Consider the following 14,852-nt stretch of genomic DNA (forward strand, 5'->3'; position numbering starts at 1 on the left):
ATAAAGTCTGTCTCCCATGTACCGCGTACACGCGTGGCTAACGGAGGAGCCGGCTGAAAAAAAAATGAAAAGCCTTGGCGAGAGGACGCGGAAGCAGGAAGAAAAAGTGCCGGGGTAATTCGATAATCCCGGACAATGGTCGTGAGCGTCCTACGACTGGCTTCCGCGTTCACGCGTGCCGTAACTCGCTCGCTTTATGAATTTAAGCTGTTTCGAGTGGATTACAATGTTCTGGACGCTGCTGCGGCATTCCGTCGGTTTAACGTCGGTAACGGAACATAATCATTCGAGTACCGTTAAATGAGGCAGTGAGAACAACAACGGACTAACCCACATTTTTTTAGAAATTGATTTAGTAGCAATAACGTATTCCAATAGGCTCTACTAATCGCATAAAATAGGAAAAAAATATTTTTTAATACGGGTTGGTCCGATGTCGCTCTCACTGCCTCAAATAATGTTTAACAAAGCGTTCCTTGGTCTTCTTACACCCCCCTCGTCTCCTTTTCTACATTTCGCGCGACTCGCTTCGTGGATGTCTCTCTACAAATTTTACAATTTTTTTCCAAGAATCTCTCTGCTGGTCCACCAGCGTCTACCTTGTAACGTGACGCGTCGTTCCTCCAAGCGATGGGAGGTCGGTGAGTGCTATTGGAATTCATAAACTGAAACGAGCTGCCTTCGGAGGTATCTTAACTGATATTGCGCAAAAGGTGTCGCGAGGCCAGATAGGTTGTTCCGTTTAATTTGTGTGCTAATGCCGTTACCGTTACGGCCAGTGCGACCGGATTTGCGTTTCATTTACTGGCGTAATGTATTCAATGACCGACAGTTTTGTGTCTTGCACCGTGAGTAGCATGGGTACTGATTTGAATGCATCGTCGCGAAGGCGAGGAAAGGGGCCGTCTGGAATCTCCCTTTAAACGGTCTTCCAGAGAGAAAAGAATCTCAGAGTGTTCCCTAAATCTTTGAAAACTCGCACACGGTAATATAGTAATCCAGAATCGCGAGAGTAGAAACTGGAATCGCGGTTGGTGGGCCGCGGGCGAAAAGAAATCTCGTGGAAACTCGGAGCCGTAACTCGCGGGGGAGATCTTAATTCCCAAAGGCTCGCCTCGCGTAAATACTTTAATTCCGGCATCCCGTTTCGTGCCTACCCGCTGGATCGTCGAAATAACCATGCTCGTCAGCGATAAATAAATTCTTGAACGACGCCTCCGTTCGATCGTTTTAAGGGCGAAGAGGAAATAACCGCGGGCCTTCGATAATTTAAGCCTGGCGGCGATTCAGCAGGCCAAGAAGCTCGGTTGTAAAACGAAGCGATGGATTGAACGGCAGATCGAATCCTAGGTACATACATAAGGGACGAGGGGTCTTGGTGCAGTTTTTCAAACGAGAGACGGTTGCGCGTCTTGCGTTCCTCTTCGGAAGGGAGAAGTAGCTCGACGCACGATGGACCGTCCTCTCGAATCGAATCGAGTCGAATTACACCGTCTCCGCATTGATTCAATCACGGCGGGCGATATAATATTCACGAAGGGTGGGAATTCTGTGGAAATGGCTTCTAGCGCAGGTCAGTCCACCAGACCAGCCGCTGGATCTGGATGCGACTGGCTATCAGGCTTTACGATTCACCGAAACCTAAAGGCCCTCCCCCTCTCGAAGGCTAGCATACGATCAACCTGGCAACCGGTATTTGATTCTTCATCGTGTAAGCCGGAAGTAGCCCCGACGGTGCAGCAAATTCCTCGAAGATGTGGTATTAATTCTCCCTCTGTCTTCCACTCGATACCTCATCTTCCTACGGCAGACCACCGATAGCCAGGCCACCGATATTCGATTCTACCCCGCTCGATATACGCGGTTCCCTCGTTGGAGCTACTTCGACTAAGTTAGTTCGCGGTGGGGAGGGATTTTTTAAACGGCGGCAGGTATAATGTTCGCTACCGTAGAGTCGTTTCGCGATTTATGGTTCAGCGACAGTTCACGAGCTGTTCTTCCGAACTTCCACCCGGCTGTCCTTAGGACTTTTAGAAAGAATCCAGAGTAGCCGAAAAGTATCGCGGAATTCTGTGGAGCGACTGCACGAGATATGACTCGCCGGTTCCCCGTGTTATACGTAGCCAGCCGTATTAAAGGATAAAATTTATAGGTCGAGTTTCTACCCATAAACCCGGCCGATATCTCGCCGAGAGCGAAACAATGAGAGTGGCTCGGCCAGGGCTTCCACTTCCTCGGGGCTCTTCGAGATTCTTCCGCCCTCTCGCCCCCCCTACCATCAAGGATATTTCTCTTTTCCCCGTTCCTTTTTTTTTTCGACCTCGCCTCGTTCCAGTTTCATTCCCTCTCGTTCCCGTTTCGTTCTCGTTTAGCTCCGGTTCCTTACCCGTGTCGGAGTCATCGGCAGAGACTCGGCATTGCGAAGATTAGAGTCGGCCCAGAACGAGGGGAATCTGTGTGAAAGCGATAGTGAACGGTGCCTGAAAGAAGGGTGGCGAAAGGAAAGCGCAGGGAAGGGAGACGGACGGTTTGCAACAGGGAATGTCGGACGAAGAAAACCGACTGCTCATTCAGCTTCGGCCCGCCGAGGGAAGACGCTTAAATGGTTTTTGCACGGTCGAATCCGGGTCTAAACGTGTCAAAACTTTTTAACGAGCTCGTTAGGGACCCACGAATGGTGAGAAATTAATTATCACTGAAAGACCGCGAGCGCTCTTCTTTCTTTTCTCCCCACCCTACGCCCCACCATCTTTTCAAAGTTTCACGCGACGCTTTTGTTCGGGCACTTTTAAACGATTAGAAAGCGAAAACTTGTTATCCTTGCGGGGACGGGAATTGGATTTAAACTTCCGCCACCGCCGTGACTTTGGAATCGCATTAACGTTCTTCAGCCCCTTCTTCTTAAGACGCGACAAATTGGATCGTTGTATGGTACGAAATTAAACAAGGCGCGGCTGTAAATGAACGAGCGCCGCCGGTGCGGGGGCGAGATCGTGTGCTGAATCTTGAATGCGACGAACGTCGAAAAGGGAGGCCGATAGCAGCGGGGTAAAAGGTTTGCCGTTCATCGTCGACCAAACAATGGATGAAAATAAAATCCTCTCTGCCGATCGTTCGCTACGGCAAAATTTTGCAAGCGGGATGGGGGGCACCGATTGATTCATTCGATTGATAGGTAATCAGCCGTTATCAAATCCGCGGGACGACAATCTAATCAACCTCGGCTGGAATTTACAGCACGTACGATCCCACGAAATACCGATAAACCAGGCCGCGTTTACGATTTCAACGCGTGTGCTTCGCACTTGATTGGTTCGTACGCGCTGTGTGAATCGGCAACGAGCCCGCTGCCCTTTGTTACTTGTAAATTGGAGGATCGATGCACTCGATTTACAATCGCGCGTTTACTTCGGCCCCCCTACTTGCACTGTTTGGCGGAGCATCGACTTCTGTTTTCGATTTCGCGTCGCTGCCCTGTACAGAGGCAGGCCTGCGTCGATCCTCTGTGCAGGGGCTCGCAGTTTCGCGGGTGGAATGTGGAGAAGAAAGAATTGGTAGACAGGTTCGGTTTGACAACGATCGTATTTCGATTTGTCGTCGATTTATTTCGGGTATCAGTAACGTTTGAAATGTTAGGATATACTCACGAGGCTGGCGCTTCGTTGATCACGACTACTTGCACACGAATGGTCGTCAATTCGATCGATACGAAACAAGTGTGTGTTTTTTTTTCTTCTTTTCTGTTCAATCGGAACGTAAGCGACGCCGCGTTTCGATCGCGCGGTTGTGAAATGAAGTTAACGACCTGATGGCACGAGGGAAGTTGATGTGTCGTTTTTTATTTCTCCTTTTTTTTCTCTTTTTTTTTTTAATTTCCTTGTCCCTTGCTCGACGCGCGAGCGGGGGTCGTTAAAATTTGGCTATATTAAAAGTTTAGTGTAAAAACATTCGTTAGGAAAGGATATTATCGGTGCGTTAGTAGAATATACGAGTCTTAAAGTGGTGGTTACGATGTTAGAGACGCGCTCCAGGATCCATTTGTGATGTTGTACACATCGACGCGTGCGTGTCGACGTCAACTTCGATCGTGCAAAATCGTAAGAAAGTTCACGCGGTAGACGTTGACCCTCGCCAACGTATCAGCTCCTTCGAGTCTAACTCCGTATCTAGATCCCTCCGACACTGCCAGAGCAAACCAGCCTCATTTAGAAACCTTTAAACGAGGGTAGGACTCGACTTGTTCAATGTTCCAAACAGTTTAGTAGGAGTTTCAAAGCAAACAACTCAAGCAATTTGTGTAAGCACGATTTTCGTTCCCATCTCGATGCAAGCTCGGCCGATTTGCTCGACAAGAGGATCAATATGTTCTCCGACTTCAGGTACCATATGTACAAGCATCGTCGCACATCTCTCTCTCGCAAGCACGCGCACGCATTCATCCTAAGTAAATCATCCATTCAGATCGTAGTAGCTCACCGTCGTCACGATCGCTGTGTCAGTCGCTCTCGAGATCGATCGTTATACATATTTATAGTATAATATAATATAATTATTATTGACTAGAACAGTTTTGGTTCCAGCATCGACGAGAAAATCGTTGAGTGCATATTAAACATCGATTACGCCTGGCCCTGAATCCTCGGACGTTCACACGAACGCGTTGGTCTTCGAATCTCAGGGACAATCCTCTCCCCTCGATCCACGCCTGGATTTCAGGGGTTCCAAGTTTGCTTTATCTTCCTTCCACGCGATCCTCCATCGAGAATCCGTTCCCCGACGACGAAACACGAGGAGATCGGATCCGCCTGACTGGTCGCCTCGGTCGACACTGCCCGCGAGTATCTTGCGCGTCTCGCGAGGACACTTTGTCGAGGAAAATCGAGTTTGCCTATCTACTTACGTACGCGGACGAGAGTCTCGCGACCGACCCGAAGAAAAGGGCCGGAGGAAGGGGATCCATTGACCTGGTCGTCCATCGTGGACCGCGAGGATCCGCGGGTCGATGTGGTTCATGGGGGATGGAGTCTCGTTCTCGCCTTGACAACGATCCTTCGATTCCCTGGCCCCCGTTCTATTTCACGGGCGTCCTCCGAGCACCCTCGTGGCGGATCGATAACGGCTACGGGGCCATCACACGTTTAATTTGGTACCGGCAGTAGTCCCGACCGATTATGTCCTCGTTCGGAATCTCCTCCTCCAGGGGTTCTATGCCCTCCGCGGCCATGTCGTCGCGCACCTGCGAATAGAAAGACCAGATCTCGATTCGTTAGCACGAAATGTCCAACGGTTTGCCGCTGGCTCGGAACCTTGGCCGCTGGCGACGGGGTGGGCGAGTAAATAGCGCGGCGGAGAAATCGCGCGAGGAGAAATTCCCCAGCGAAATGGAGAAATCTTTTCGTTCCTTTCGCGGACTCGATATCGGCGATCCCCGTAGGAAAAAGTCAATCAATTTTCACGGTGGTTCGGGCCGCTGAAAGCACGACCGACGGCGATGGGCGAGGCGGGTGGCCCGGCTCGTACGGTGCACATGGCGTCGCGAATATTCTCAGGAAAAATCACGCTCGGCGATCGTCGGTCGAGGAGAAAAAGGGAATGCGGGAGAGGTTGTATGGCGAAAGCCGCGCCCGCCAGGGGAAAAAGTTCGCGGTGCACGTATTTCATGCGACCCTGCACAGCCACCATCAATTTTCGGTAAGCCCATTAACCTTCCACGGCCATTACAGGCCCAGCCAAACCTTTCGACGCTCGGCGAACGAACGCGTAACCGATGTTCACAACTTTTTTTTTTCTCTCCCTATCCCCGCGCCACCCCCACACTCGCTCCGGTCTGCCTCGTGTTTTTGCCTTTTAATCGTTCAGCTGGTATGGGTCTCGTTCTGCCTCCTCCGTCGAGAGGTCTCCGCCCTCGAGAACCGCGCACGCTTTACGGGTCACTGGGATACTTCTTCAGGCATTTCCGAATCGAGGTTACAGGGATCATGGGGTGCAAAAGTTGCATGGCAGAGCTGGGATCTTTTTGAGGGGGACGCATCAAAGGATCCCTCTACATAAAGATACTTCACTGGCAGCCGAAATCACGCGCGGACCATAATTGATTTATTTATATATATGCGGGAAAACCCTTAGGTACATAGAGAACATAGAAAACCAGTAGAGGCCTAATACATACAAGTAGAAACAATGAAACCAGATAAGAAAAATGAACAAGATGAAGGAAAAAAGAAATAGTGTCAAGATAGAAAATAAGCAAGAAGAATTAAATAGAATTGGAAATAGTTTTTTAAATACATAGGGTAGACCGGGGTGAATCGAATCACTTTGTGTTTGACGGTAAAAAAATACTAGTCAAACATTAAAACACTAATTTTTTATTATATATTCGTGACCAGTGCACATTTCGCTTTTAGATTAATAATAGAAAATAAAATCAAACTTAAAAATGTTTCTTCTGCAAACAAAAAATCAAAAAGTGAGAAATAGGTATCCGATTCGCCCCGAAACTAAAAACAATAAACACATTGGAATTTTCAAGCTTACTTTTTATTTTAAATACGAAATTGCAGATTACGTAGGTTAGATTCGGACCAAAATTGTAACGTTCGCACGCGTCCATGTCGCTGAAAACGTGTGCCAGCTCTAAACAATGACTTAAAACAATTAACAGGCTTTTGCGGTAGGCGCAGGGGAGAGGGACGAGGTACTACGAATCGCGATGTAAGAAACATGGACTAAATTCTTATTTTGATCCGATTAGCCCCGTGATCCGATTCAACCCGGTCTACCCTGTGTAGTTTTTTTTTCCTTCCGTTCGGACGGAGTATTCATTCGTCCCTGTCAACGATGTTTATACCACCCCCCAGTGGGTTTCGGTTATAATTAAAACGAGTACAATGGGGAACGTTGGTGCGTTTACAGCGTTGGAAGCTGGAAAGAGAAGCAGTCTGCGAGGAGGTACGCGACAATTCCAGCTGCTCTAATCAAATTCAGCTTTATTGTCGCCATTGCGGCTCGAGGAGCGCCGCGATAAAGCATCGCTCGTTGGCATTATGAACGTCTCGGTCGTAATACGCGCTTTTTCCATCCGCGTACGCGTTTTATCTTTAGATTGAATTCCCTCCCCCTGCCCCTAGCTGCACTGCAAACATTTACCGACCACGGCCCGCGGAGGAGTCGGAGGAATCGTCGCGGAAATTAAAATGTTAATGGGCGTCGGGCGATTGCTGGGTAACGATGGACGCTCGTCCCGCGCCTAAGATATTGTCCATAAATTCTGAACGTTTTTAATCAAACGCACCGTCGTTTTTCCCCCGACCACTCTTAACGAGTCTCTTTATCCTGGCGAAGGGGAGGGTTGAAACGTGTCATCTTGCTCGCGAATGGCGCTAGATAGCGCACGGAACACGCTTTAAGGGTGTCGGTGTGTTTTACTTGATTCTGAAGGCAGCACACCTTTCAATGGCACTATTGCAGGTGCTGCATCGCTTGATTTTATCGTCAGATATACTTTCACCACTTCTGTGACTCTGCAGTGGCTACCGCTTACTTAGGTGGATTATTTATTCTTCTACGGGAGCTTCAAGTAGATATGTAGCTTTAAGAGAGAAAGAGAGAGAGAGAGAGAGCTTAAAGGGCTCGCGCTACTTCAACTTAAATGCCCCTCCCCGCTGTTTAAGCGGACCCTTCACTTTCCAAATACTTGTACAGCGGTCTCTTACAGCGTTGCTCGAATGCAATTAACCGTAGACAATGCTTCTCGCAGCAGCGATTCTGTCCACGAACAAGTCTCAATTTTCCAGGACGTTCTGTCCACGTGACTTCCATGGTGGTTGCGTAAAACTTCTATCTCCGACAACGGCGGGGGAATATTTTACAGAGCCAGATCAAAGTGTCCTCGAATTTCGCTCCTCTCTGGGACGAGAATGTCTTGAATGTCGGAATTCAATTCCACGAGCGCCGAGCTCCGTCATCGTTTTACCCTGTACACGGTAGACTGGTCTATTATTTTAACAATTACGACGTTCCTCGCTTCCGGTAACGAGCAGTCGAGGGTCGAGAGATTCCGGCGAGGCCGGGAATTAAAATGGTTCGAAGCCTCGCCCTTCACGCTCCAAATACCCGTAAGAGGGATGGAAACGCCAAGGTCTGTCCAGGTGGGACGTACTCGGAGCCTCGTTCCTCCTTTCGCGCGGCGATACGAAGTCGCCTCTCGATCGATGTGACTTCGTTCGATAAATTTCCGTGAAATTCGTCGTCTCCCCGTGGCGAATTTCCTCGACGGCGATAGCTAGCGCACGCTACCCCTTTTACGTCGCCACCCGCGGCGTTACACCGTCCCCGTTACCTTTACGCATTAACGAACCCCGTTTCGCGCCTCCGCGATTAAATTATCGCCGTAATTCCAGCGACGGCAACACGTCGAGTGTCGTCAAACACCCTATACTATTTGCACGCGTAATTCCCCGCGTTACGGCAGGCCGTGTAATCCAAGTAACGCCCCGTCGAAGCGCATTCGGACACGGGGCGAGGGAGAGTCACCTAACTGCGGAGGTCTGCTTTTGATTCCCCTGCCAAATGGATATTTTACGACCGGATTGCCGCGACCAGCGAAAAAGACGGACAAGTAAAGCGCGGCCGGTGGAAGTTTGAAATTAATGTCGAGCCGTAAAAAGCGCGCGTTTAAGAGCAACGTCACGGCCCGATACAAATTATTATTCCACCCCCGTTCGTCGGCTCGTCGGATCCAGAAGGTGGCCCTGGTCCCCGTGCGAACGACGGATTAACGGGTCTGGCGGGAACGGCGAGACACACCGATGGCAGGTCGAGCACGATCATCTTCCAGCACTGACAGTGAATATCCCACGATATATCAAGATTCAACGAACCAGACCGTGGCCAACGACTCGATCGATATTCCAGGGAAAATCGTAAAACTCGCTCTGTACGCCCCGTTTCCTTCCTGGTCACGGTGCTCGCGGGCTTCTCTCCGCCCCTACCCACGGATATATTACTCTCCTGCTTGTCCCTTTTTGCGTCGGGAAACGAGGATAAGCGTTAACACGTGGCAGGCTCCCGCCCGTTCCAGGGGACAGCGACGGAACGTATGATTCTCCCTGTACGGGCATCGTGCACGTACACGTAGAGCCGTGGGACGTCGTAGATAGGCAGAAATCATGGAAGAGGGACAGGGCGGTTGGTTCGAGTAGGTGGAGGATCGAGCCAGCTGGTTCTGCGATTGGCAGGGCTCCAAGGGAACAAAAATCGCCGGCGGGTGTACGCGGTCCAGCAGACTCGCTCGACGATGCACCGGCGGATGCATGATTTGTGTGCTTTATTAAATCCGATATTGGTCGACTCGGCTAACCTGCTTCCCGGCCGACAGGACGGTTATTTCGCGCCAGAGAACCACCGTTCTGATGATTTTTCCTCGCAATCAGTCATTTTTCTGAGCGACTACTTTGGATTGCGTTTTGGGGTATCGAGAAGGATTCGATGTAAATTTTTATTATGCACTAAGTAAGTATCAGTGGCGCACCCAGAGGAGGGGCCAAGGGGCCCTGGCACCCTCCGAGCCGAATCGAAGGGTTACAAATATTTTCTATGAAAATTCAATAAAATTCATTAGGTGATTATAAAAATTTATTTAAACAATAAAATCCAGTGTGGATTTAAAGAATGATGTCAGCCCTCCCCCAAAGTAGGGGCTTTGTAAAAAGAAAAGAAAACTGGATTTTATTGTTCAAATACATTTTTATAATCACCTAATGAATTTTATTGAATTTGCATTGAAAATATTTTGATCCGTTCAAGTCGACTCTCCCCAATATTAAATCCTGAGTGAGCCACTGCTAAGTATACCTACTATTATAACTATAGCTGACAATGAGAGTCAGCCGTGAAACAATTCAGAATGGCACTTTGATCGCGAGAAGGTTAAGCGTTAGATTTTGGATCCTTTTAAAGTTTCCATGAGATTCGGCTAGACCGCTAGAGGTGAATTTACTTATCGCGTTCGAAATGTGGTTCACGCAAGAAAGTAATGGTAAAGACGGTTTACCTTTTCCACCAGTTTGAACACTCGGATCAGATTGAGGCCTGCCAGCTTCTGGATGTCCTTCTCCGACCATCCGCGCGCTAATAGCTCCGCGAACAGCTCCGGATACTTGCTGACGTCCTCCAGGCCCGTGGGTGTCCTGGAACAACGAGATCGTAAAGCTGTTTTATGGAAATGCTCGCGCGCCATTCAGCCTCCGGACTCGTTTCCCCGACTAATCGTACGTTCTTATTACGCTACGGGAAAGAGCTTTCTTTTCCTGTCGGCGCTAAACGCGTTATAAAGCACGTTTACTGGCACACGCTCGCGTTGAACAGGCGTTCGACGAAAAACTCTTTTCACCCTGCTGTCGAAAAGTTCAACTATTTACATAAATATTTCCGCGCGATAAAATAGCGTTTTAATGAACCGAGGAAGCCGCGGGAGTTTAAATTGGAAAACTGCTCGAAAGTTTTCTAAGACTCGGCCCCGCGTGCCTCGCGTACTCCATATTACTCGAGTAATATCGCCTTCCGTTATTTCTTAGGAGAAAGTTCAATCTACGCCGCTGCTCGCCGGAATATTCTCCGCGTCGCGGCGACGCGCCAGCCAACCTTTGTTCATAATGCATAAGGAAATTAACGCGTATGAAAAATTCGTTCGCGTTCGGGCTAACGACTTTCCTTTCCACGAACTTTCCGCCTCGAGTCGCCTCGATCAGTTTCAAAAGTCAAGAGCCCAGCCACGCGTGAAGCTCGCGAGGAGGGAGCGCCGCCTTACCCTCCGGTCCTTCCATTCGAAACAGATCCAGCCGTTTTGAAAGTCGATGGCGCAATAACGAGCTTGTCGGGATGAGCAGTCGCGGATAAATTACGAGGCTCCTCGGGCGGTTTATCCCTCATTACTTTAATTACTATATAGCAAGTCGCGAGGGGCTCGCTCCATTCTGCCGCGGCGAGAAACGTCGGACGCGACTTCGCTTTTCAACGCTCGCCCTGCACCGATCCTCGCGCGGAAAATGTGCCACGAGGTCGAGAATCTTCTGGGGTCGTTTTAACGACTCCTCGCTCGACAGTATAGATAAGCCCCGCGGATAATGAGAATTAACGATAGCACCTATTTTCAGTCCTGATTATTGCGACGCAATTAAGGCTGGCTGAAGCACCGTCCGCCATTCGGAGGGATCGATCGATCGATCCCTCCTATTCTGTTTCCGCGGACTTTCACCGTGCACTTGTCGGCTCTTTGTTTAACCCCGGTATAATGGAATATAAAATTGGTCGGCGTAATGGTGAAAGGAAGTACCCGCGCGGCTGGCAGGATATGTCGGTAACGCGTTTCGATAGGAGTCGATGCGTGAAGTCTGTGTGGGGGGGGGGGCGGGTTTATTCACGGTGAATTAGAGGGATGACGAGCGAGTGGAGCGTTAAAAGGGATCAGTCTGAATTTCGACGTTCTCATTACGCGCGTCATAACGAGCGGCAGAGGAGGACCCAGCGACAACGAGCGCTGCAGTGTGCCGTGCCGTGCGCTCAATGCTACCCTGCTGACAATGTCGACCCAACAAGAGCGGTTAGAGACTTATTCATGGCGCGTCATATCGCGGCTGAAACTGGCAGTTATGCAGCTGTATACTGCGCGCAGGGATCGACCGTCTGCGGTTACCAGCGTTGTTTCAATCTCGGAAATTTCCAAATCGAGTGTGTCCGTCATTACGCGACGACTGTGAACCGAGCGATCGCCAAAGTAGCCACCCCCAACGGGGTCGTTCCCATGTTGCGAGGAAATCACCATTATCGCTTCGTATTATCGATATTCCTGCGCCCGCGAATCGCGTAAAGATTAGACTCCGATCCGTTCTCCTTTCGATGATTCCGTTTTAATCGAAACGCGCCATTATTTCTCGCTGAAACTCCGCGGTTGAAATGCCCGGTGTTAACTTTCATGGGACACTCGTCCATTAGAGTAGCATCCAGGGAGGGCGAACGTTGCTCGATTACGATTCTTCTTTTTTTTTTTCCTCCCCCGGACGGTTCGATCGACGTGTGGCGACTGTCGTTTCGCGCCGTTCCTTTTTCCCCGCGGAGCGGCGGCGGTCTGCTGCGGAAACGAATAACAATTACGTCCGCTGCTGGCGATCGGGAAACGACCGCGGCGACAAAGGAAGAAGGATACCGCCCGGGATAAAATATCGCCGGCGGAAAATTGGGCCGTCGAGATTTATCGGTGTCGGTCGGCGAACGAGGCAAAGTTGTCGCGGGTTTGTCCGTGCTTTCGGTCTTCCGATCCGCGGCGTTTCCAATTGCACGCGTGAGAACGCAGCTTCGCTCGGATCCGCTGGCGATCAGGGAGCGCAGGCAAAAGCAGGGAAACAAAGGCCCGGCTTCCCGCGGACAACGGAATCGCATCACGGGCCATCTTTTTCCATTCTTCCGCTGCGCCCGCGTTGGAACCAAAAATCCTATTCGCTGGGGAAGATACGTTTCGTCCAGCCGTTCTGACAGTGATTTATAGGCCAGGAATGAAAGGCGAAAAGAGGAAAAAGCTGGTGCAATGGAAGAAACGCCGAAGGGATCGATACTCGGGGAGGAAGTAGAAAAGGGAAGAAAAATACTTGGCCGCCGATAATTCTGTCTCCCCCTTCGTTTTTTTTTCAACCCCCTCCACGGTATCGATGCTAATTACCGCCGATTGCAAGATCATCGGACAGGATAATTGATGGTAATTATCTGGGCCAGCACGGTGATACCCATTTACCCAGCTATTTATTCTCTACTGGTGTTAGTTCAAGGGTGGAAGCCTGGTGGATTCGAGGTTCGTGCATTTAAAGTGCGCGTCAGCTTCTTCGGTCGGAATTCTTCATCGATCTTCCAAGAATATTTATTTCTTCGTCAAGGAAATTTGCGCGAGCCCGGTAATCCGCGACCACCGCTCGGTTACGGGTAATTACTCCATTAGACTAACGATTGCTTCGAGGTTTACCGCCAGCCTGACCTGACACGCTCTTTACTGAGACTAACCGGTGGACGAATTTTAATCACTCCTCCCAGAAGTTTGCCGCGCGTGATTCCGCGAATGAAGCGTTGAAGGGATAGGATCCTCGATCTACAGGGAACTCGAGTTTCCATGTACATCCCTATCTTTCCCCCCGTTCCCCGCGTCGCCTTTCCTCGTATCGATGGAATCGAGAGACTCGCCGAGTCTGTGATAGCATCTCGCGCGAAAGTACTCGGGTGCAGGTACTTGACAGTGATTTATAGCAACACGGAGAGCCGGAGGGAAATATAAAAAAGCCGTAATACGAAATTTCCATAAAAATGTACGGGGCGGAATGAAAAGCGAAAATAGAGAGCGTACTTTAAGGGAAGCTCGGGCCCGGAAGTCTTTTTCTTTCGCCCACCGTTTTTCTTCTTCGTAGAAAGCCTTCGGAAGTGGTGGGAATAAAAAATTTATCGGGATTACGGTCGAACGAGCGCGGACCAGTACTTTAACAACTCGCTAACCATATCGTTACGGGCGTAATAAATACCGTTACACGCCCTGCGCTGAATCTGCCGAAGTCATGATTTATGTAAAATCACTCTGGGCGGTGTTTCGGGCACTTTAGTAATGTGCATTTTAACATCCGTTAAAAGCCTGTCGCTTAATGCGATCGCAATATCGAATTCTGCCAATTCCGTACCACTCGCCGCTCTATTTTGTCTCCATCTATTTGAAGTCGGCCCACTTCTTCCACCCATAAATGGTTAAACACGCGCTCCGCTTTTCCCTTTTAAAATTTCTTCTCCAGCGACAGTGGACTATTCGGTTCGGAAATCAGTTATTCCTTCCGTCGTAATTCAGGCAAATATTACCATAAAATTCCAGGGGAAACGAGCTGTCCCTTGGTTGCCTGCTTTCCTTCGACTAAAGTAATCGCAGTCGTGTTATTAAAACAATCGACGTTTGGAATCGAAGCGAGACGAAGAACGCCCCGTGGGTAGTTCCATGATTACCTAGTTCGTTAAAATTTAAAACGTTGATTTTTAGTGGATCAGGATCTGCTCGTAATTAGTCGACCTCGTTTGTTTCAGTCTATTTAACCAGCCTCTATCATCGCTTCGTTATCTCCGATAAAAATATTGATCCTATTCGACGACCTAGGTACCGTCCTCGCTTAGCTCTGATACCTTTTCCAATGATACGCGAATTGGAGCTCTCGAGCCAGATGGTTCCGTTCAAATTCTCATAGTTCATTTTAGCAACTCATTACTTATAGTGTCTACAATTTTTTATTAAACAGTGTCGAACGTTGCAGCTGCTAATTGATCGATCGTAGTGTTTCTCCTACAGCTGGCGTACAGTTTCGTGGTTAAAAATTCTCCGTCTTCGCCTCATTCACGGCTGAGTGAAATTTTTAATTTGAATCCGTCGCCTCTGGTATTATGACCCGGCTACGTGGCGGTGAAAAGGCCGCGACTGCCAAGGGGAAGGAAGAGAGATCAGGCATTGTTTTCATTCCGATGCGACGTTCCTCTGCAGGGATCCCTTTTCCTGCCGCAGCCTTGCTAAAAGTGTTATCCCTCTGTTCTTTTCCCCGGCAATTAGAGCGCGTAGGCGGTTTTTCAATTTCACGGTTAGGCAATCAAAGCCTCCGCGAGAATCCACCTCGCAATCGCTTTCGTCTTTCGTCCCCTCTCTCCCCTTCCGTCCCTTCTCTTTCTTGTTTCACGAAAAAAGAGCAGCGAGCGTTGGGAAATTTTTCGTAGCCCTGCGAATAATCACCCCTCGTTTAATCCGAGCTCGTATCCATAACAATGGCGGCGCAGTTTCCCCGATAAAA

At 49.4% G+C, this 14,852-nt stretch overlaps 1 protein-coding gene and 1 long non-coding RNA gene across 3 annotated transcripts in view; one reads left to right on the plus strand and one right to left on the minus strand.

Moving 5' to 3' along the window:
- Positions 1-447: 447 nt before the first annotated feature.
- The window catches only part of LOC143373343 (uncharacterized), a 158,448-nt gene continuing 144,043 nt past the window's right edge, over positions 448-14,852 (plus strand). The window contains exon 1 of the long non-coding RNA XR_013086448.1: positions 448-641. This is a non-coding gene — a long non-coding RNA (uncharacterized LOC143373343). The remainder of the gene's footprint in view (positions 642-14,852) is intronic.
- LOC143373330 (dipeptidase 1) overlaps positions 3,547-14,852 on the minus strand; it is a 62,729-nt gene continuing 51,423 nt past the window's right edge. For both annotated transcript variants that reach the window (XM_076820499.1, XM_076820498.1), the window contains exons 10-11: positions 10,055-10,190; positions 3,547-5,236 (exon numbers count right to left, since the gene is read on the minus strand). In XM_076820499.1, the coding sequence (XP_076676614.1) occupies positions 5,120-5,236; positions 10,055-10,190 (253 nt within the window). In that variant the 3' untranslated portion in view covers positions 3,547-5,119. The remainder of the gene's footprint in view (positions 5,237-10,054; positions 10,191-14,852) is intronic.

Source organism: Andrena cerasifolii, chromosome 9, assembly GCF_050908995.1.
Source record: "Andrena cerasifolii isolate SP2316 chromosome 9, iyAndCera1_principal, whole genome shotgun sequence".
In the NCBI taxonomy this organism is placed as follows: Eukaryota; Metazoa; Arthropoda; class Insecta; order Hymenoptera; family Andrenidae; genus Andrena; species Andrena cerasifolii.